Source organism: Carassius carassius, chromosome 23 (assembly GCF_963082965.1).
Source record: "Carassius carassius chromosome 23, fCarCar2.1, whole genome shotgun sequence".
In the NCBI taxonomy this organism is placed as follows: domain Eukaryota; kingdom Metazoa; phylum Chordata; class Actinopteri; order Cypriniformes; family Cyprinidae; genus Carassius; species Carassius carassius.
In genome coordinates, this window is record NC_081777.1 from 23,374,052 (window position 1) to 23,398,539 (window position 24,488).

The 24,488-nt window shown below is 38.2% G+C and overlaps 1 protein-coding gene across 1 annotated transcript in view; it reads left to right on the top strand.

The window, feature by feature from the left end:
• zfpm1 (zinc finger protein, FOG family member 1) overlaps positions 1–24,471 on the top strand; it is a 76,984-nt gene extending 52,513 nt beyond the window's left edge. The window contains exons 4-9 of the mRNA XM_059506618.1: positions 6,617–6,750; positions 18,454–18,556; positions 18,639–18,857; positions 20,622–20,852; positions 20,967–21,194; positions 21,582–24,471. Of these exons, the coding sequence (XP_059362601.1) occupies positions 6,617–6,750; positions 18,454–18,556; positions 18,639–18,857; positions 20,622–20,852; positions 20,967–21,194; positions 21,582–23,950 (3,284 nt within the window). The 3' untranslated portion in view covers positions 23,951–24,471. The remainder of the gene's footprint in view (positions 1–6,616; positions 6,751–18,453; positions 18,557–18,638; positions 18,858–20,621; positions 20,853–20,966; positions 21,195–21,581) is intronic.
• The last annotated feature ends 17 nt before the right edge of the window (positions 24,472–24,488 follow it).

Sequence of the window (24,488 nt, forward strand, 5' to 3'; positions counted from 1 at the left end):
AGCATAAACAGTTTACAAAAATACTTTATTACCTTGGAGCTGGTTTGGTTGAAGCAATTAGTAAAATGTTTTGAGAAAAAGTCTAGAATCATTTGTTTGCAGGTTCCACTTGGTTTTATATTTTGTTATTTAATGCAGTGTTATGCATGCATTCTAAATGTCCAAATGTGTGGTTTCGCCCACCAAAGTCATGTTTTTGGTATTTAAATTCTCTCACTGCTGTATTTCAGTGTAATTTCCCATATTTTCTTTTCAGAACTTAAATCCTTACACCGCTATCATCAAAATGTGTTTTTTTTTCCAGCCAGAAGGAGTTGCTAAAGTAGACATGAAATAATTATTGAATTAATTATCAAAGTCACATACCGTACAATTAATTTGATGGCTTTTCCCGGAGTCTTTTCCCCTGTCTATGCAGCGAGAATGTCAAGAAACATTTTCTAATTAATTTATGTGTGATTATCAGGACGAGTTTCTGGAAGGTCCTCACTTTCAATTTGTGAAAGGGTAACAGTGGTGGAAGACAAGGAAAAAACGCGCACACACACGCGAGATCAGGCCTGCAGTCATCCAGAAGATTATAGAGCATCTATATGGTCTCTTAACCAGAAGACATTCAAATATATAAATTAATTAAATCACAGCATTAAGGGTGAGAATTAAACACAAAATTAGTATCCCAAAGCAATGTATTACCTGTTAAACATCATTTAAATCCCCCATGAAATCAAATTTAGAGTTTTGTGGAATTTAGTTCATGTGCATTTGCTTTAAAGCTAATTATGTAGGCTAAAATCCTTCTAGGATATATATTTGCATTTAAAATGCACAATGTTTCTCACGTAGGATGACATTTTGGTTCATTATGTAGGCTAAAATCCTTCTAGGATATATATTTGCATTTAAAATGCACAATGTTTCTCACGTAGGATGACATTTTGGTTCATTATGTAGGCTAAAATCCTTCTAGGATATATATTTGCATTTAAAATGCACAATGTTTCTCATGTAGGATGACATTTTGGTTCATTATGTAGGCTAAAATCCTTCTAGGATATATATTTGCATTTAAAATGCACAATGTTTCTCACGTAGGATGACATTTTGGTTCATTATGTAGGCTAAAATCCTTCTAGGATATATATTTGCATTTAAAATGCACAATGTTTCTCATGTAGGACATTTTGGTCCAGTCAAAATCTACCTAGAAACTAATGTCCCTGTAGCAAAACATGGTTTATGGCTGTGATTGACCTAAAGCCTACTGACCCCTTGTGTCTGAAAGTCGCGTTTGGTGGTGAGGTTGTGTGTAAAGCCCGGGACACACCAAGTCGTCGAGCAGCCGTTTGCCACGTTTGGTGGTGAGGTTGTGTTACAGTCCTTTATTCTCTTGATTCCTTATTTCTTGTTACATTATCCTGGTCAAACATTATTTATACCGAAATATAATTCTATCAGACCTGTATTTCTGCTATAAACTTGCTTCAACACTTCAATTTTTTTTCTCCATGGTGGAATTTAACATATAGCTCAAAGTCTTTATTTGTTTCTCCAGGCGTGTGTCTTCAAAGCCACATCTTTGCAGCAGTGTGGAATGCATTCTGTTTGAGCACGGTTCATCTTCCCTACCCCTTTGCATATTTTTTGTTTGGCATCGGCTCTTCTCCAGGCCTTGTGTTGGTCTGATAAAAGTTCAGAAGTACAGTTAAGAGAAATTAGTTGTGTAAACAGTAGTAAATGTCAATGATAAAGTTCTGTTGAAGCTCATCTGATGAGAGTGGCAACGCAGGTGTCTTATCTCCACCCAGCAAAAGAAGGGTAAAATGGAAATGATGCCGCGCTGAATATACGATGCCTATCCCAGAAATTTGTATCTTCTCAACTAAACTCTTTGACCCACGGATGCTTGGGTGAGTTATCAGGGACTGTGTGTTTTGTGTGTGTGTGTGTGTGTGTGTCTGTTGATCACTCCTGTTGAACTACAGAATAACCACTCCTTTGCACACACATGCTTGCTGTGAACACACTTAAACACTCTATTTCCACTCTGTACGGGTTAAGAAAGTGTGGGATTTGTCATTCAGCAGAGGTTAAACCCCACCTATTAGCGTAGGGTCGGAGTGTGGCTCAGATAAAGATTTCCTGTTGTACTGTGTCAAAAAATCAATGGCCGTGGAGCGATCTGCTCACTTGATATCAACAATAGTCTTTTTAAAAATCAATTAGTCCTGATAGAGAAGCCAAAGGAGCCACGGAAACCTGAATAGGTGCGACTGGATAACTACATGCTCTTTTTAGCTAATAAAGAGGAGTCACTGGGGCTTTAAAAAGATGAAGTTACTCAATGTTGCTGTTATGAGAATATGAGGATCTTTGTTTGTGTTGGACTGATATCGAGTGTTTTTCAAGAACATCTCTGATAAGGTTAAAGCTGAAAGGGAAATTTGTTACCTGTCAAATATCAAAATATATTGAGGGGATAATTTACTAAGAGCGAATTGTGTTGTTTAATTGAATGCATTGTTTTTAGGGATTCAAATTCTGCAGATACGGTTAATATTTAATAATAGTTAATCATTATTTTTTGTGTGACAGACTCATCTTTGACTGATAACGGGTTACTTCCTGATTGTGCCGTTGAAACATACATTTTGTGTGATGCTGCTTTAAAACAACATGTTTTGTGAAATGCATTGTACTAATACATTTGAATATAATTTAATTAAATGTTGTGTGTAATAACAGATAAATGGTGGATATCAAAGTTCTATATTGTTTGTCTAAATGAATAAAGAAAATAACTAAAATCAGTCATTTTAAATGCTACAAGTGAAGTTCGGTATCAGAGCATTATAATGCTCAGTATAAAAATGGTTTCTCATTTTATTAGGGTTTTTTTATTTTTTATATTAAGTTTAAAGGAATAATTCACACGGAAATTAAAGCTTTAATTAAGTTAAAGTTAAATTTATTAAACTTAAATTTAGCGTTAAATCACATGCTCCCTAATGGACCCTTTGCAGTGAATGGGTGCCATCAGAATAAGAGTTCAAACAGCCGATAAAAACATTACATTTATCCACAAGTAATTCACACAACTCTAGTCCATGAATTAAAGTCTTGTGAAGCTAAAAGTGCTTAATGCTGTCGCTTCTGGACAAAATATGTGTCCATAATGATCAAATACTGACTGATAGCCAATATGGTTTCAATTTATCGGTATCCCTAGTTATTTTAACTTCAGATTCGCTAAAATAATAAAACGGGTTTTGACAGAGACATAATTGCAAAATCTTGCATGTGTGTGTGATGTAATTTTTTTACTGTTTATTTAATTCTCCTGTGTGTGTGTGTGTTAGCATACACAATTCCTAGTGGAAAACATTTGACATTTGTAATAATTACTTTTTTCTCTCTCTCTTCTGGTAGTTTTATTGTCAAGCATTGGCTTTTCTAACTAACAGTCGGACTAACCATAACAACAGTTACAGGGTAACCCAGAATATCTTTGAAAAACAACCCTGCATACAAGAAGAAAAAATATATTTGTTTAAAAAAACTGGTCATTAAATGAGACTGTAGGAAATTTCGGATGTCACTGATTTATTTATTTTTTGGTTTGGTTTAGCTGAGTTAAGGTGAATCTCCTTCAAAGGAAGTGTGTGGCTGTGATAACTCTGAGTACGACCGGTCGCACAACACCCACCGTGGAGGGATTTGTGTTGCCTTCAGGGTGTTTACCACAATGTTGCTGCTCCAGAAGTGCTTTTTTTTTGTAGACCGTTTCCCTCTAGTATGTTATTATAGATGGACTCAGCTTTCTTTCTTTCTTGTTTTGTATGATGGTGTTGCATTAATGATGGGGTGATTTTTCTTTTTTTTCATATATAGCACACTGGCTGCTTCGGTGTCTGTGGAGGCAGGAGTATTGATAAGGCTCATGTGGACACTGCCAGTGTGTAGAGCTATTGATAAGAGCTGTGTGGACTCATCGCTATCGGGTGGCGTACATTTTTGGGAACCGGTCACGCAGAGCTATCGATAAGGTTGATGGGGTTATTGTAGGGGAGTTGCTGTGGCTCAACACAAGGTTCAGCGTCATGAGTGTGTCAGTGTATTGTATGGGAAAATGGTAGGGTTTTAAAGATAAGACTTCTTGGTCTTTACAGAGGAGGTGTTTGGGTTGCTCACGAGGGTTATGGTTGTTTAGCTTGATGGAAAGGTGCATCATGTTACGAATGACCACATTTGGGTGAATTTCATGAAATCTGTTGAGAACGTGTGTGTTGTATTTAACAATATAATTTATTTTATTTTTATTTAAATCTTTAAATTATTATTTAATCCTAATCTTTAATATTTTTTTTAATTATTTAAAAAATATTTTTAATATTATAAATGTATTAAATATTAATGTTTAATTTGTTAATATTTTAAAGTATTTTGAAATATTTAATTTATTTTATACAAAAATCATTCATTCTTAACACTGTAATGTGAAGATAAAGATAAGAATTTATAAGCTCTCGCTCTCTCTCTTTCCCCCCTTTCTATATTAAATGTATATATTGGATAATATAAATATAATACATTTGATATATTACATTATATATAACATAATGTTAACAGTAATTATTTTTTATTTATTATGAGTCTTAATACTTATTAGTGTATAGTTGTAATAATAATTAAGGGTTATACATCAGTTATTTTTATTATTACTATTATTTACTATTAATACAACTATTTTAATAGATAAGTGGCTTCTTTTTTTTATTTTCAATGTAATTATATAAAACTTTTATATATATAAACTAATGAGAATCAACTTTGAGAGTAAAAATAAATTGCAAAAACAAGAAAAGTCACATCTGGTAAAAATTTCTCAAAATCCTTTTTAGTTTTTTGTTAACTTTTTCATTGAATTCACCTATTCAGAATTGATTCATATATTTATTTTTTCTCTTGAAAGGCTACCTGTTTCAAGAGAAAAGTCTATTAATAATGGCTGCTGTAGTGATTAGATATGGTCATGTGAGAGGTCAGGGTGGACACTGATGCTGAGCTTAGATTAGAAAACATACAGTAGATAGGAGTTTTGGGCTGTGGATGTAGAACACTGGACTTCAGACTGCTGATAGAGGCCCAGCCTGTCATTAATAACACCCCAATCCAACCAAACCCACCACTGACCGATTTATAACTAATCATTTAATACTACCTTTTAGACAACTGCAGTTATATTTCCTGACAAGTCTCGCTCTGTGCCGTGTTTCTGTCCAGCATCTGTCCCATTCCACCTATGTACCCTTCTCTCTCGCTCCTGTTGCCCTCTCTCTCTCCCTCACGCCCTCCCCTGCTCCACGTCTTGGCTGTGGGAAAGCCATTTTATCAGCGTCTGTCTGTTGTTCTCTGGTGGGGATAGATACAGAGAAGATAGATGAGTGTTTTGACATGGAGAGTGTTAGACAAACACTCTTATCGGACCCAGCACTTTAGCCCGACCCCCAAAAGCGAGACCGGTGGGGGGGGCTAAAGGGAGGGGGGTAGTTAAACAGAGCTTCACTGGGACGAAGATGCTAGAATGGAGTGGAGCACAACCACTGGTCGTCCTCCTCAGGGAAACTCCTTCTGTTACCAAATGTAGCAAGAACATTTTGAGCTTCTTTAATAAATGTATCTAAAATCGAAATATGTCAAATTCTAGGTTGAGTGAATGGTTGGCTTAGGTGTCAGTTGCTCCATATCTCTATTTGTGGAGCCTGTGTTTGTTCCTGTGTCAGGCCTGTGTTTGTGACTCACCAAAGCCTTGACTCCCATCACACTGCACTTATCTTTTATAGGAAGTACAGAAGTTCTCTCTGTTTTGGTCCAGTGTCACTGCTCGGTGAGTGCCAAACTCCCCCTAGTGGTACTAGACTTCGTAGTCGATTTTGGAATTGATGCTCAATGATGCTAAAGACAGAAGTAGATATGGTTTTCTATGGTGTTCAGAGTGGTTTTAGCAAATTGCTGTGTGGTTGCTACTTCTTACAGTAGGTTGTTGCATACTGTTGCATACATAACTATGGTATTCTGGCTCCTAGATTAGTTCTCTGTGTTCTCTTTTTTTTCATTTGATTGTTTCAGTCTAATATATGTGACCCTGGACCACAAAACCAGTCATAAGTAGCACGGGTATATTTGTACAATACATTGTGTAAGTCAAAATGATACATTTCTCTTTTATGCCAAAAATCATTAGGATATTAAGTAAAGATATTTTGTACATTTCCTACCATAAATATATAAAAACGTAATTTTTGATTAGTAATATGCATTGCTAAGAACATAATTTCTCAACATTGAAAACCATTGGTTTTTGGTGTTTGTTTTTTATTTATTTTTTTAGACACAATTGTATAGAGTTTTAAAAGCATCCATTTATCAGTTATCGGCCATAACATGAAAATACTTATCAGCTTAAATTGTGATATTGGTGCTTCACTACTTAAATATGAGAAATAGCTGTTACCTAATCAAACACCACTGAAAAACAAACTAACACTCCTGCTCGACCTGCTTTTAATTGTTGTTCTGAAGTATTTACACTCTTTCTTGCTTTTTGTTTAAACAGATGATCTTATGCTGAGCGGCAGTGCTGATGACTTCAAGGTCCTGGCCCTCAGGGACCTGTCAGGTGACACCGTGTGGGGTCCGTTTTCTGGCAGCATCCAATCAGGGGAGACCACAGATGGACCTGCCAATGAGGTAAGAGGGATAAGTAGGGGTCAGCGATATATTTAGATATTTGATTAAGATACTCAGCTTTGTTGTGTCATAGCATTAGTTATAATAACCCTGGTAAAAATAACATGGTGCTACCATATAGGAATTGGGAATATCAGTGGACACGTTACCATATACCGTAGCCTTGTGTTGTATTAGAGTTTCAGTCATATGTTGTAGGTCTATCTGATCATGTGATATCAGCTTAGGGAGAGGTTTCCTGGCTCCTGGCATGTTCTCAAACATTTCAGAGATAACACAGGCCCGTACACACTCTTACACACAGGCAAAGTTCCTCGCTTGGCTGATTTCCGTAGAAGATGGAAGCATACAAAAATTGCATATGATGTCAGTTTCTAAACTGGTGTGTTTAGGCAGCGAAATATAAGTATTGTGTATAGTGTGAAGTAAAACGGGAATTAATTTATCATTCACCTCCCTGGCTGACCTGTTAAATTGAGGATAAGGATGGGCGGACGTCTGCGTTGCACTGATTCAAAGTGAGGAGTAATCCATGGGAGTATGGGTGGATGCAAATGTCAATGCATGTCTTGAGCGAGTGTCATCTTTGTCCCCCTGAACTGTGCTCAGCCGTTCCTGCATGAGATTGGTTAGACCCCCCCCCCACTACCCCCGAGACGGACGCTTCTCTTTTATCTCAGCGTGGCGCCATCCTCTTGGACAACAAACCCCAGTGATTGATTTCTACTTGATAGGCTCTCATTTCTAAGATTTCATTTATTATGAGAATTTCTAAGGCCGTGCTCCCAGCGCTCCCTCCCCTCTCTGTACCTTTCCTCAACCTCCGCCTAATCTCTCTCCCTTCCTTTTTCTCTCTCTTAAAAAAAAAAAAAATCTCATTATCGAGGCAGGGCTTTGTTGATGATTTTCGGCTCAGAACTTTCACATTCACATTCTATCGCGTTTGCTCTTGCTCCGCTATCTCTTCGTTGAAGGAGTGTGTATCTGGCAGAGATAGTGTGTCGCATCTCACATTCCTACGGCATCTCTCACCGCCCCTCCACATCCTCCTGAGTCTGGAGCTGTTGGGGTCACTGGGCGTCAGGGTCCGTCCTGTCATGGCTGTGCTTGTGTTTTCTCAGTCTCTCTGTTGTAGAGTTTCATCTGAGACACAAAATGTGTTGGGTTAATGCAAAGTGGGCTATTTGCAAACACTGACAATGAAGTATGATATTGTATTCTTTCCAAATACACTTTTATACCCAGATGTATTTATTTTGGTCATACTGTGTGTGTGAGGAGTTTGTAACATTTAAAATGTTAAGAGAGAAACTGAATTTGTCATCCATTAAAAACAGATCCTTTTGTATTGATTATCACTTTCAGCTGGCTGTTTTATGTAAATTCTATTATTTGCATCTTTACTGAAACCACTATAACATCTTTTATCTATTTGAATTCGTCTTTGATAACCCAAAGACTGAAAAAGATTATATGAACTGTCATTTCACTGTTTCAAGGAAGGTTGAAATTTTTTCTATTAATGATTCTTTCTGGAAAAGATCCATTATCACCGTCACAAATGTTTTTGCTCCAAAATCTTATTGGTTGAGACACGTTGAAAGCTGATGTGAAATAACTGCTATGAACACACCTATTTTTCTTAATAGACATCTAACAAAACGTTAATGAGCTACAGTGTGCCAAAAGCTCATTTGGACAAATAGAAAAATATATGAACGTTTTTAGATTATAGAACAAACCAGGAGTCTGTGTGAATTTGAGGGAAACCTATATACACTTACAGTAAATTTAGCTCTTGCTGTTTGTTATAGGCATTAAGTGTGACTGAACTGTCCTAAAGTATTCACAAATTTTTACTAAAATTAATAAGGTTTATAATATTATGTAATTTTGTAATATTATACTTTTTTTGAGAAAAATCTAAGACATTTTGTTTTCATCAAAAATACAGTAAAACAGTTTTATTATGCAAATATCACTCCAGACTTCAGTGTCACATGATCAATCAGAAATCATTCTAATATGCTTATGGTGGTGCTCAAGAAACATTTCTTAGCATTATTAACACTGAGAACAGTTTAGCTTCTTCAGGATTATTTGATGAATAGACAATTCAAAAGAACAGCATTTATTTGCGTAAGTGAACAGCATATATTAAAAGTTTTTACCCTCACCTTTGAATTAATTGCATCCCTGTTGAATAAAAGTTATATTTATTTCTTTAAAAAAATTGAATGACCCCACTCTTTGAACATAGAATATTATTAGGGCTGAGGCGTTATTATCTTGTTAACAAATTAATTGATTAACGCCGTCAATTATTTGAACCGCATTAACGCAGTTTTTTATTATTATTATGAGAGTCTGTTGCTCACTGGCTCTGAAAACACATACAGACAAACCATGGGTCACAGGAGGTGTGGGATGTTGATCAGTACTGGCTTGGGATGACAGTCATCATGCATCTCAACCAATGAGAGCATTTGAGGTGGCCCTAAGACTTCAGCAGCACTCACATGAACGCACCTGATAAAATTATTTTGGCCAAACACAATGTTCACAAACCACTGTCCACTGTTATTTTTAAACAGAAAAGAATGCAACGTGCTTGTAATCACGACTTCATTATTGATTGCTGGTTAAGACAACGGAGAAGCGCTCTAGCTCAGCACAGTGGAGTGCATCATTTAACTTTGTGGTTTATTATTTGGAGTCGTTTAGACCGCGGTAACACACGGCCCTCTCACAATGTATTGCTTTACAGATCTATCACTTTTACCCAACTGAACTGTGGTCTGGCCCACCTCTTTTACGTTGGGTTTACATTGGGTCCCGCAATAGTGCAGGCCTCTACACGGAAGATGCCCGTTATAATGTTATGATCGAGACTCTGGACTCTGAACATAACTTGTTTTTCTATAACAAACTATACAAATATTTTCTATAAAAATGTTAATGCCCTGGAAGTGGCAAATGGTTTTGTATTTAATTTAATTACATTTATGTAATAGGCTAAATTGAAATTTACAAGTATATTTTATATTTTAACTGCTACTATGTAAAATGTATACTGCTTTAAAAAAACACTTTATTTGTTTAAAGTGTTTGCAAACCAAATGTTATTGCACTTTTGTTCATATAGCAATACTTTTAAATGAAAAAAGTGCACAATACACTACTTTTGAATTCATTATTGAATTCTGTGCATAACAATGCGATTAATCGCAGAAAATCATGTGATTAATCGCAATAAAAAAAAATTAAGCGTTGCCCAGCACTGAATTTTATATTTCATATATAATAATATTTTCCATGTTTCTATCCTTATGCATCTGTATTCATTGTACTGTAAACATTTAAGGACTTGCCATTGATGCCATGATTAGCCTAGTTTTGATGTTGACACGAGCAGAACTGTCAGTCAGACTTTTGGTGTTCAAAAAAAACATTCGCTAGTTGCGAGAGCAGAACAACTCTCACTTCCAGACTCCCACTTCCACGTCGCCATTGTTCTTTCCGCTTCGCATCTCCTGTTATTTCGTGGAACATCGCCTTAAGGCACGATGGAAGCGGGTGGGGAGTTCAAAGCGTTATCATGCACCGAGCGCCTTTTCATCATGTTTTAGAAACAAGCGTCCCAACTAATCCCCCAATAATCTCTCCAGGAGAACTGCTCAGATAAGCCCCGCCACCCACTGCTCTCCAGCCCACTTTTTTGGGGGGAGCCCTGCACCCCCCCCCCCCCCCCCCCCTGCCACCCCACAAAGGACACGTGAAGGTGAGTGCTCTTCATCTTCTCTCTTTTTTCCTCTCTCACCCAACCTTCTTTTTCGCACCAACAGGGTTTGTTTACCCTCATCCCAATCTCTGGTTTATCTACATCTGTCAGTAGAGTGATCTCAGAGAGTCACCCCTCGCTACACATGCTTTTCCCTGAAAGGAATGCATGAATACCCTTAATTATTGCTCCTCTCAATTATCAACATAATGATAAAAGGGGAAGCTAGTCAGGCTTCAAATGGGAGTCCAATTGAGAGCATCACACACTGGCACCTGTGGACTTCTCTAAGGACCTTTCCCTACTCTCCACCCGTAGAAGTTGAGAAATGTAGAGGTTGGAACATCAGAAGGCGATGATTAAAAAATGTGCAGAAAATTAGATTTGAACAAAACACGGATGAAGTGTAAAGTCTTGTGTCTTTTTCATTAAAAATGTCTAAATATTGATTGTTTGATTTAATAACTTTCTAATTAATTATTAACAATCAATCAAAGACTATTTTGTACTTGTAGTTTAAATTTTAATTAAATAGAAAAAACTCATTTAAATAAATTTAATTTGTATTACCTTATTGGCAAATAGGCATATACCTCCCTTTTATTTTTTCTTATTAATTCAGTATATACATACAGTATATTCTATTAAAACTAAAAATCTTACACAATTCAACTTCTTTCTTGTTTGGGATTTGTAAGATTTTTTTTTCTTATGCAGATCATTTTGATTTATTTATTTGATTTATTTGATCAAAAATCAGTAATACTGTAAAATATTACTACAATTTAAAATAATAGTTTTCTATTTTAATATATTTAGAAGGTTCATTTCTTCCTGAGATGGTAAAGCTGAATTTTAGTAGCCGCTACTTTAGTTTTTAGTGTCACATGATCCTTCAGAATTCATTCTAGTGAGATTTAGTGCTCAAGAATCATTTCTTGTTATTATCAATGTTGAAAACAGTTGTGCTGCTTAATGTTTTTGTGGATAATATTTAACCTTTTTTTTATATAATTTTTTTTTTGTAAAATAGAAAGTTCAAAATAACTGCAATTATTTGAATATAAATATTTTGTAACGATGTAAGAGTTTTTACTGCCATTTTTGATTAATTTAAAGCATACTTGCTTTTTTTTTGGGAAGCAGCAACACACATCACGTGAGAGATACGTGTGAAGACGTTCGGTTAGCGTTTGATCGTCATGTACTTGGATTTGCATGCTTTACGGTGGAGAAAACGACAGAAAGAGATATGATGGCTGAGGAGTGGAGAGAGGAAACCTTCGTCTATCTCAAAACCCGATCACTGGCAGATCAGGAGCCCGTTTTCCAAGAGTTCCTCATTTTCAAATCTCTTATCAAACCTTTTTAAGTATCAGAGTTTCCCATTTTACATGTCATTTGCATGCTGCTCATAACACCTGGTTGCTGCTTTCTTTGGAGGGATGTGTACAGTATGTGAAGATGTGCTGCTATTTGCTTTGGATTCATACTTGTGCGTAAGTGCATTTGTTTGGATGTGTGTGTGTGAACAAGGTCTGAAAAAAAAAGATGGAGAAAAGGAGAGGGGAAAAAAGGATGTGTGTGTGAGAGAGGCGGATGAGAGAAGGTTTCTGATTGTTATCGCCCTTCCTTTTCTTCTCTGTATTTTTGGAGGATTCACACACTGACCTCTTTGTTTGGGACAGTATGAACCCCTTTTCTACCCCCACCCACCCCCTTTTGGGAAAGAAACCATTTCCTGTGGAAAGGAGATAGAGAGAGGGGAAGACGGGGGATAGGATTGGGAGAAAGAGAAAGCAAGGGGGATGGAAAAGTGAGAAAGGGATGTGTGGAGAGATATGAAGACGAATAGATAGCAAGAAGGAGATGGAGACAAAGAGTGTGGCGGAGCATAAAAGAGGGATATGGACAGATGAGGAGAGGGATAAAGGTGGAGATAGTGGAGAAACAGGAACAGAAGAAGATAACGCTGGAGTAAAAAGCTGAAAAATGAGAACGAAAGGGATAAAGGACACTGTTTCTGAAGAAACATACTGTACAGTGGGTGCAGTGTTAGTTTCCTTTTAGTCATCGTTCTCCTTATGACAAACATATGTTAGATGAAGTCATTATTTTATTCTGATTGAAGCGTTGTATAATTTTTATCCACACAATAAAATTTTTGTTCGATTGGAGCTGACTTGTAATGTGAAATATGGGAATAACTCAATAGGCCTGCAACATTTCCAGCAGAATTCATCCAGTGTAATGAATTCAATGTAATTTATGTCAGAATAGGGGCCAAGATTTCCTGATTGTAATCCTGTTGATTATGTGCAAAATGACAAAACCAAATCAGACTGTCAAAGACCAAATTCTTTGTCGTGCAAAATTCCCTTTCTTAGAGACTGTTTAGTATTATACACTTTGGACTAGCATGTAACAGTTCAAACTAATATTGTGGATATCACTTATTCTCATACGTACACTACCATTCAAATAGTTTTTACTTGATGCTTTTATTCCACAAGGATGCATCAGACTGATCAAAAGTGAGATCTGTTTGATGCTTAAGAATAAGAAGTTTGAGTTCAAGTTGAAATAAATGCCGTTCTTTTGAACTTTCTATTCACCAAAGTATCCTGAAAACATTTCTTTCCTAAAAAATAATACGCATCACAAATGTTTTATTATAAATGTCATAATAAAAAAAAGTTACTTAAGCACCAAAATCAGCATATTAGAATGATTTCTGAAGGATTGTGTGGCTCTAAAGAACTGAGTTATGATGGTTGAAAATTCACAGAAATAAACTATTTTTAAATTTTAAAATGGAAAAAAAGATCACTTTTAAACTGTATTCTATTGTGCATGTACAGCAGTATGTTTAAATGAGCCAGTCAGCCTACTAGAAAACAGTTTTGAAAAGTAATCAAACCAAAAAAAAAAACCTTGCTTACTATAGTAAAACCACGGTAACCACAGATTAACCATCGTTTAATCATGGTATTAGTAGTAAATCTGCGGTAATACATATGCTAATCAATACACCCAAAAACATGGTTACTACACTTTTACTACAATAAAATCATGGTTAATTTTCGTAACGGCTGGTGCATAGCTTTTTCAGTTAGAGCAGATTTTTTTTCCTTGGTTATATTTTTGTCAAATTAAAGCTGTGATTCAACTTTTCCATCTCATATTCATTATTGCAAAGTCAAGAAACATTTTTCTTCAGTAATTCACTGAATTGAGACAATTAACACTTAAGTGGGCGTCTGTTAACAAAGGCTATTTTATGACACACCAGAGCTTTGTTTTATTTCTTGCAAGTGTTGCATCACAGACAACTGCAGGATTTCACATAGTGAGACGCATACGGTCACATCTTCAGCAAACACCGTTTAAAACCTTGTTCCACTGTATCATCGGTTTTAGTGTATTTGCACACAGTTTAATGCGTAAAACATTCACATGTGAAGCATAGTGAGTGTGTGTTCCAGAGATGCATGAATGATTTCTAAGAATGTCAGAAAGACCGGCCTCTCCTTTGACTGCCGGCAGATGAGGTCAGTCAATTTGATGGATTTTAATTGGCTCCGTAAACCTGGATGGATTTGACTCGAGGGGTCACACTGTTGGGTCACAGAGAGATACGGTCCTGTTTCTCTCTTTAAAAAGAGACGGTGAAAGATTTTTTGCCCTGCCAATAGGAGACGTGTAAAATGAGAAACGAAAATCATCCAAGAATCATATGCATTCAACTTTTATCAGAACGAGAGGAGGGTGTTTTTAAGAATGATAACGCTGCGGGTTTGACTGTGGGAGTGTGTTTAACGTGTTGTGGTATGCTGGTGGTACACAAGTGTGTGTGGAAAGGTACATCTACGTCTTTTCCTGATGCTGTGAGTGTGTGAGGAGGAGGGAGGGAGGGGGCTGGTTAATATCAGACCAAATAATTAGATTCGCTATCAGGGCGGCGGCAGCAGTGCGGGGATCAGGCAGATTAAAGCACGGCCGTCGTCATTAATATTCATGAGGGAGCAGGGCTCGGACGAGGGGGCTTAGACTGTTCCTCAAAGCCCCATACTCGGTGGGGCTTAAAGCACCGCTCTCAAAGTACCCTAGTTCCTTGTGCGTCAGGGGGTGGGGGGTATATTCACCAACGCCAGGGTTACACTCTAATACATGTGGCGCTCTTCCTTTAGGATGGTCTTCTGTGTAGGTCTTTTAGCCACCCACACAGAGGTGCCATGATGACTTGTTTCCTGCATTTTCAGGCTTGCTACAAGAAGAATACATCTTTCTTTCTTTTTTTTTTCTTTTTGTTGGTCACAAAAAACTGTTGGTCATTTGGCATCTTTGACACTTGACAACTCAAGCATGATTTACAAGTATTAATATATGATGTTCAAATACATTTAAACAGGATCCAAAATTGATATATTGTCATATATTGTTCTTCATTTAGCTGGTAACTTTGTCTATTTGTCAATTTCTCGCATTAAGCCACAATATTTATTCATTTAAATAGTGAAAAAGGCAGTGAGATTGTCCCAGTTTACCTGCCTTTGGCCAGTACACTGCAAAAACTGGTTTTTAATTAGTCTGTTTACCAGTTCAATGTCTTAAAGTGGATGAAACCAGATAAATTCACTTGAAGTAAAACTGTTCTTAGAATTTTCTTTAGAGAACGTGTTCGATATAAGTCGGTTTTGTTTTTGTTTTTTTCAACACAGGATGCACTTGTTTCAAAAAATTCAATATTCTTAATATTTTATTCAGTGTTGTTTGTTCAAGTAAATTTACCTTGTTTCAAATGATTTTAGATGGTTTAACTTTTGAATTAAATATCTTTGAATTGAATTGTTTGCAGTGCAGAGCCAAAATTAAATTTTGCATTTATGTTGTTTTCTTTATTGTTAAGTTCTTCATGTTTCAATCCTGAAATAAACAGAAGCCACCAAGAGGTCTAGAGCGAATCCATGATATTGCACAAGACTGCATGGGTCTGGATTGTACCTCATGTGTCACAACATGGAGTTCTGAAGCAGAAACGCTTGCTTTCCAAGATAAACTTCTGATGATGAAATTTCAACTGATGTGAAGGCCGTTAGAAGATATGCAAGTCACAACAGATGTTACATTTTGTAGTCTGGAATCACTTGTGCCACTTAATTCATCATCAGATGATCATTCTTACAATTTTTTAAAATGTTATCCTTGGGGGAAAAAATATTGTATTAAAGATTTGGAAAAAAATCCTATGCTGTGATTTTACCAAAACTTTGGGCCTCATTAAATATTGGCCTTTTTCTGCTAGATCTTGCGGTCCTTTTTTGCCCAAGTGATGTGTCTAGTCACCTGGCCACTTAAAGCCGTCTTTTATTTAGAGAGATTGAAATAATCGTCTTGATTGTTTTGAACCGGTTCTTGTTCGCTATTGATAGTGGGTCATAACCATTTACATCTTCACTTATTCCTCGTGTGCATCTGCACATGCGGATCTGTCTGTGTGTCAATATGTGTGTGTGTTTAATTAGAGAGCGCGTTTGTCTGGAAGTGTTTTGTCAAAGGCGAGGGCTGACCAGGCTGCCCTCTCCTTTTGTGAAGCTTAAAGTCGAGTCGTGTTAAATGAGTCTGAAACAAATTAGCAGAAGCACGCAGCACTTATGCCACAGACGGCTCCAGCATTGGGTTTCAAATTAAAACAAAAGGAGCCCTATCTCCTTATCAGCACTGGTTCCCCATGAAATACAATACGGACTGTATCTTCAGGCAAGAACAGACAGAATTAGAAAGAAACCCTTCAGCTGTCCTCCTCTGTGGCCCATCTCTTCCCCTCATCCTCTCGACTGGTGGCTTTTTATCCTCCTTTACACAGTTGAACTAATGTCTTTTCATTTGTCTTTAAAGTTGATTTGGTAGCATGTCAGGGATAGAAGGACTAGTCTTCCCAAGGGCAAGTTTTTAACTTTGTGTAGCCGAGTGAATGAATGAGTGAGGAAGCTTTTCTTAAATATGAGGCTGTTGTTGAACTGGCCCTGTAGAAATGCTGCCACCTAGTGAAATGGATGAGTCAAGTCAATCAGTTTTCTGAATTTAAGCCAAAACAAAATTGAGACAACCTTTTCTATTATATACACACTGTTATCATCTCCGTACAATGCTCTTATTGTGGTTGGATTGGGACAGTTTGTCAGTCGTTCTGCAGTTCATTGTGAGAGAATTTCTGTTAAATCTAAAGTTGAGTCGGGTGTTTTTCCAATTAAATCTATTTAAGTATACCTCAGCTAAACAATGAAACATTTTTGTGGAAAAGTTCAGGTTTGTTTATTCAGATATATGCCAGCTTGCCTTGGCATACTTTAAGTTTACTGAAAATGTTCGGTTGAAATGGATCTGCTATACCCACATCCACTTTCAAACCTCCAGAATTTCTTGGAGATTTTCTGTTTTGTTTAGCCCCCCCAAGCCCCCCCCCCCCCCCCATCTGTTTTCACTCCTTGCATCCTTCTACCCAGTCCCCATACTAGGATGTCTTTTGTCCTTTTTTACCCTTTTAATGTCTGTGGTTAGAAGCAAAATTAGAAACTATTTATTGGTCAGGAATTCTGGTTCTATAATATTGAAATTTAAAAGAGGCATGCTTCATGCTGAATTTTAATGGCACATTATCAGGAAGAAGGGATTAAATGTGAATGTGCTATTTGTATTTCCTTGAACATAACATAAAGCCATTTCTTAAGCTGAAAGAAATGTCATTGTGTCTCTCACAGATAAACAGGTGGCTGTCTCTTGAAAAGTGCAATTCAAAAGTATATATTTTGTATAGACGGCAGAAAATGTATGGGAACTGAGGACAGTTAGTAATGTTCAGCCTATAAGGGTTTTCCAATGGCTAAATTGTTACCAATCCATAGAAAGCCAGAAATGAGTGTATACTATGCTGCAGAATAAGTATTGTTTATTTTAAAGGCATGACCAATTAAAAATATTATTCGAATATATATATATATATATATATATATATATATATATATATATTCTTAAGCTAATATTAATTTAAACATAAAACTACTACTAATGATAATAATATACAAAATTGTTATAATTATTTATCTCAGAGAAGCTTATTTTATGTCTGCTTTAATGGCAAGTCTCAAAATGAAAATGTTATAACAGAAAATATATTTTAGATTTTTAAATTAAGTTTATTTATTTATTTATTTATTTTTAAGATGTTTCTTTACCATATTCTGTGAATGTTAAATGTTATGTTAACTGAACTTGCATCTTGCATTTTAAAAATATTAAAATGCTATTTTTAAATGTACTACTTGAATCTATGTGTAGAGAGATTGTTAAGCTATTTTACATGAGGGTTAGTAATTAATGACACAATTTTCCCCTTTATGTAACCCTTTAAATATATTCAAGATCTTTCGTATGTATATACCGGTATATGTGTTCCTGTGGCTCAGTGGTAGAGCATTGCGTTTAACAGCACAAAAGGTTGTGGGTTCAATTCCCAGGGAACACATGTTAGGTAAAAAAAAATGTTAGCTTGAATGCACTGTAAGTCGCTTTGGATAAAAGCGTCTGCTAAATGCATTAATTTAAATTTAATTTAATTTAAATTAATTAAAATTTATATATATATATATATATATATATATATATATATATATATATATATATATATATATATATATATATATTTATATATATGTATATATATGTATGAAGGACACAAATTAACCCAGATTATAAAACAGGAAATGAGAAATCTTAACCATAAATAGCTTTCGTTTTAACATAACAGTTTCTTTTGTATACCCTCTGTGTTAAATCTGCTGGAAGTGTTGCTCTAAATCTGCCCGTGTTCTTTTAAAATTGCACAGCTGACCTTGTTTCTCTTTGCCTTTGTGTGTGTTTAGAGGCCTGTAATGTCTCTGGAGTGTGAGGAGGCAGACTGCTGGCTCAGAAGGATTCCTGTGACCTCAAGCCCCACCGAGTCAAACTGCATCATCTACAATCAGGGTACAACACCAAAACACTCCCATATACACCTTTCACATTCATGATTAGATGGAGACTCTAACAGTGACTGTTCGATTTACAGGAGGAGTGTTATTCTGTAAGCTGACGCAGGAGCTGTCCAGTGGAGATGCACTTTTTGCAACACTGTCCTGCTCCACCACGGAACACTCAGTGGGGACTCAGGCCCAGAGCGTGCGGGTGAAGGAGGAGCCTGTGTACCCTGCAGCTTTGCACTCTGAGATCCAGCTCCTCCCTCAACAGGCTGGCATGGCTGCCATCTTAGCAACTGCTGTCGTTAATAGTGAGTCACTGCTTGCTGATAAACACAGCATGTCTATACAGTTTCTTGCATTATTATGAGTGTTTATGTCTGTGATTAGGGATAGTGGGCCGTGTTTGTGCATATGTGCAAAAATCATGACGTATAGTACTTGGAGTAAAATGAATGTTCATGTTTTTTTTTTTAGGACATTAAAAGTTCTTCTTTCCACAGTTCTGCTTCCACAAAAAGTACCATGAGTACTATCTATTACATGGCAATATTCATTTAATACTGTTATAATGGACACGTACCCTGTAGGTATATGTTGTGATCATATGTTATGATCATAACATATACCATTTATATACCATGGTATATGAATTTGGTAGTCTTTCAGTAGCACATTGGTATTCAAAAGTTAAGATTATTTTCTTTTTTGTAAGAAGTTAATACTTTTATTCAGCAATGATGCATTAAATTGATCAGAAATTAGAAATCTTCTGTAGCAATGTGAAAAGTCTTTACTATTTGAAATGCTAATCTTTTGAAATTTCTGTCCATCAAATAATCAGTGTCCACAAAAATATTAGGCAGCATAACTGTTTTTTTTTTCATTTATTAAAACTATATATTTCGCAGTATTCAAATTTTTACTGTATTTTTAATACAGCCTTGGAGAGCGTGTTACTTATTTTAGAAATGGTTAAAAACAAAAATCATGCCTACCCAAAACCTTTGAATGATTGTGTGCATATTAACATTTTTAAGAAATAAATTTAAAATAAGTGAATACATTTTATACATAATCACTGACTAATATAGTTTTGTATGTTTCTCACATGTTAATCTAAAGAATCACTGTACATTTGATTGGGGAATGAGACAAAACTTGTGTAAGATACATATTAGTTGCTAGATGTTGCAAACAGGATTTAAAATGAAAAAGACCGTAGTTCAGCAGACAAGGAAACAGAAACTGAACAGGAAAAAACTAATTTTTCAAGTATGAAATGCTTAAGTATTTTAACATGGAAAAAATGGCACACCATTCACCTTTAAGCTGCTTGTCATTCATACTCATCATCAGTAGGTGGCAGTGTTGAGTCAGTTCCAACAGCTGCAGCGTTAATTGGCTGGAACAGCCCTTTCCTCTTCTAAACTGCATGAAGAGTGGAAGTGGACACGGACATGCCATGATGAAGACATGAATAATCACTGTAAATAAGGCTAAAAGGGTAAAACATGATCAGCCCAACTTTGTGCTTCCCACTGCATTAGCTGGGCGGCCAGTAGATGGATAATTGGGATGTGACGGTCGTTGTCAAATATAGCCTGTTCAACGTCTGCCCTGACACCAGATCGGCCCGATTACGTGCACACACACTCTTGCACACATCACAAACTCACTGTGCCCGTTGCCGTGGAGATGATGGAACAATTCTGATTGCTTTCTCTGATTTATAATTGTGTGTGTATTATGTTTGCGTGTGGTTATATATCCAGTGAGTGCATTACTAAACATTAAACATACCACTTATGATTAAATGCATGAAGTGTATGAATTAGAATAAATGGGATAAATAGCATTACATTTTTCTGTTAAGTATGAGTTTTCTAATAAGTTTTTTTTTTGTATAATCCATGTATTGTCTGTTCACACAATGCACAAAACTACACAGCACCAGGAAATTAGTGGATATCCTTTCCCTAAACCCTTTCTCTGTTATAACTGATTATTCTTTCGAGATATAAATAGTTTGTTAGCTTTGTTCTTACTTGTATTTTGTGTGTTTGTGTGTGCAGAAGACATTTTTCCTTGCAAAGACTGTGGGATCTGGTACAGGAGTGAGAGAAATCTCCAGGCCCATCTTATGTACTACTGCGCAAGCCGACAGAAGCAGCAGACCTCGGCCTCTCCTCCACAGGACAAGCCTAAAGATTCGTATCCTAACGAGAGGCTGTGTCCATTCCCACAGTGCAACAAAAGCTGCCCCAGTGCCAGCTCTCTGGAGATCCACATGAGAACACATAGCGGTGAGTTTCTTTCATTCCTTGACATGGGCACGTGTGCATTGGTAAATGTGTACTAGTGAATTATCCAGTATGACTGATTTGTAAGTATGTCTTTGTCTCCTAATGTGTCTCCAGGAGAGCGTCCGTTTGTGTGTTTGATTTGCCTGTCGGCTTTCACCACCAAGGCGAACTGTGAGCGGCACTTGAAGGTTCACACAGACTCACTGAATGGTGTGTGTCACGGCTGTGGTTTCATCTCCACAACGCGAGACATCCTGTATAGCCACCTGGTCACCAGTCACATGGTTTGCCAGCCTGGCTCTCACAGTGAGGTGTACTCACCCAAACTGCCTCTGGCTGCAGGTAACCACTCTAATATGTGAAGTCTGCAGATCACAAACAAATCCAGTGCAAACTTAGTTTCAATGCTGCATATTGGTACCTCATACTTTTAGTAATTCTTTACATTTATATAAAAAAAAATTCTCAAGCATGTTAGTTTAGAAAAATGTATTTAGAAAAAAATAAGTGAATACATTTTATTCACACAACAGTTTGTTCAAATCATGTCAATAACTCAAATACATGTTTACACAGTATACTCACACATGAAATCCTGTCCTTAAAACGTTGTCAGAACTATTCATCAGATCTGCTGAAATACTGTATGTTAGACATAAGTGTTCTTAATTACAAGATTTAAAGGAGTCGTCCTGTATCTGAAAGTCTCATTTCTTTTTTTTGTGACAGGTTTGAGTCCAGGAGACTCTGGCATTGTTCTGAAATGTCAAGTGTGCGGCTACTCCGCTGACACACCTGCACTACTTCAGCAGCATGTTCACACACACCTGGAAGTAAGGGTTCCAGCTGAGAGGAGCCCTGTGCCTCGCCAGAGCAGTCCTCCTTCCCCTGAGCTTCCAGAGCTGCAAGAGACAGAGCCTGCTGCCTGTGTGCCCCGACCAGATTCCTCCAGCCCAGGAGCCAATGGCAGCTCAGCCTCTCAAGGCTGCAGTCCCCTCAGCCAACTCAATATCAAAGAGGAGCCACGTTCAGACTATGAAAATGACTCAAAGGAAGAAGAACAGGCAGGCAGTCCTCAAAGAAATGCTGTGGAGGCAAGCTCATCTCATTCTGCTTCACCTAAGAGCCCCACAGTAGTGGCGGTTAAGACGGAGCCAGCCAGTCCCACTCCAGGTTCCAGTCCCATACACCCTGGAACAGGCGGTTCGGTTCTCCCTGGAGGTGCAGTGTTCTTACCGCAGTACATGTTCAATTCTGAAGCTGCCATAATGCCGCAAGCGTCTGAAATCCTGGCAAAGATGTCTGAGATGGTACACAGTAGACTTAAACAGGGACAAGGACCAGCAGCTGGACAGCAGAGCTTCTACCCTCCAGGCTCTCCTGCTAGCGTTCACAAAGGAGCCACTTGCTTCGAATGTGACATCACCTTCAACAACATCAACAACTTCTACGTCCACAAGAGACTTTACTGCTCCAGCAGGCATCAGCAAGGTGAGGCAGCGGGTCTAATGAAGGAAGGAGCAGTCACAGCAGCTGCTCCTCCTGCTGCTCATGCTGCTTCACCCCAGGCCAGACCGGTCAGCCGCGCAGCTTCGGCCTCTCCAAGCTACCCTGACCCTGCCCCAGGAGGCACGGCCTTGGAGCCCAAGTTAGTGGAGGTGAAAACAGAGGATCCAGGGCTGAAAGAGGCCACCTGCTCGTCCTCCTCAGAGGGAGAGGGACCTGGGGGAGGACAGGCCAGCGAGGGTAGCCAAAGTCCTAGTGGCTCTGCTGAAGACCAAGATGATGATCCCACTCGCACCTTCTGCCAGGCCTGCAACATCCGATTCAGCCGCCATGATAACTACATTGTCCACAAGAGATTCTACTGCGCCTCAAGACATGATCCCACCAACCAGAGGGCCAATTCTGGTAAGGCCGCCTTCCTTCCCCAACCTATCCGCACACGCAAGCGCAAGAAGATGTATGAGATCCACATGGCTCAAACTGAGGCTTTGGCCAATGCCACTGCTTTACCTGCAGCAACAAGACTGGGGCTAAAACAAGAGGGCCCTTCCGTTCCTCCATTGCCCCAAGTATCCACCCCATCACGCAGCTCAAGCCCTGAAGGTGATGGACCCATCGACTTGAGTAAAAGACCCAGACTAAGAGAAAGCCAGAGAGGGGGCAGTGTTCCTGCACTGCCCCTTACTGACTACCACAAGTGTACTGCCTGCAGCATTAGCTTCAACAGCATCGAGAACTACCTAGCCCACAAGACTTACTACTGCCCTGCAACAACCCTGCAACCACACACTATTGAACAGCTTAACCGGTTGAAGAGACCTGCTTCCACTTCTCCAAAGAACCGAGCACTGGATGTGCACCCTGATACCAAAGGGCTTCAGACGGGCAAAACTGCAGCGGTTCTGCATCCATCCACCCTACCTGGCTCTGAATCCACTCCACCACATGTGCAGGGAGCAAAGACCCCCAGCACCTCCCCAGTGGTGTGTCCTTACTGCCCTCCCAACAGACCACTGACCTGTGATCTGATGGAGCATTTTAAAACCACTCATGGTCTGGTGCTCACACTACAACAACATGCCGAGTCAACGCAGTCCTCAGGAGTCAGTCCTAGTCCTAGCCTTAGTCCACGGGAAGGAGCTCCTCTCACCCCTCCTAAAAAACCAAGCCCTCGTCACCGTAAGGATAGCGTGAATGGCCGGAGCATCAAGGTTGAAGCTACATCTCCTTCCTCACCTGTGCTTAATGGAAGTCCGCTAGAACCCCAGTCTGTGGGGTCAGGTTCTCCGAAAACCGGACCCCCTGCCCTCTCCCCTACAGGAGTAACTGTGTCACCTGTGCCTGAAGCGTTAAGAGAGGTTGGGCAGCTAGGCCACACCCCATTACCCAAACTCCTCCTTGAAAAGGCAGGTCTTGCTGTTAGCCACGTCCACACAACTCTGTCCACACCTAAAACATCCCTCGCCTATCCTCTGCAAAATGGGAACACCCGCTACTGCCGGCTGTGCAACATCAAATTCAGCAGCCTCTCCACTTTCATTGCACACAAAAAATACTACTGTTCCTCTCACAGTGCCGAACATGTCAAGTGAGCCCTCTACCAAGTCAATTCTGCAATTCCTCTCATGCATAAAAGTGCCAATCACGGCATTGCCTGACCAGAGCATGATAGCGGGACTGTTACTAGCCAGATACGGACATCTTCATGCCGACCGCGTTATCTGGTGTTGTTACTATCGTAACTTATTACACGTTATGGGTCAAGTTTGTATTACACTAAGAGATGAGACTACCTGCACACACAGAATGTGCCCCACTGACCAATCTTCTTATCCATGCAGACATCTTCTTTCATCTGTGAGTTTAAAAATCTGCTGATGGAAATAACATCTTGCCCTTTAATTAGCTTTGGAAATGCTGTTTTAATCACTCCTAAGTTTTTATGTTCATTTTAATCAATGGTGGCATTGTAAATTGGTAAGATTGTTTGACTGAGCCATTTTTGTTTTGTGTTAAATTACTGATTTGGGGTTAATTCTGACCCCTAGTGGAGGTCTTTATAGAACCCCTGTCTGCAGATTTTTGTCAATACACTGACTCAAAAAAAAAACAATGGAGTAAATACTGAGA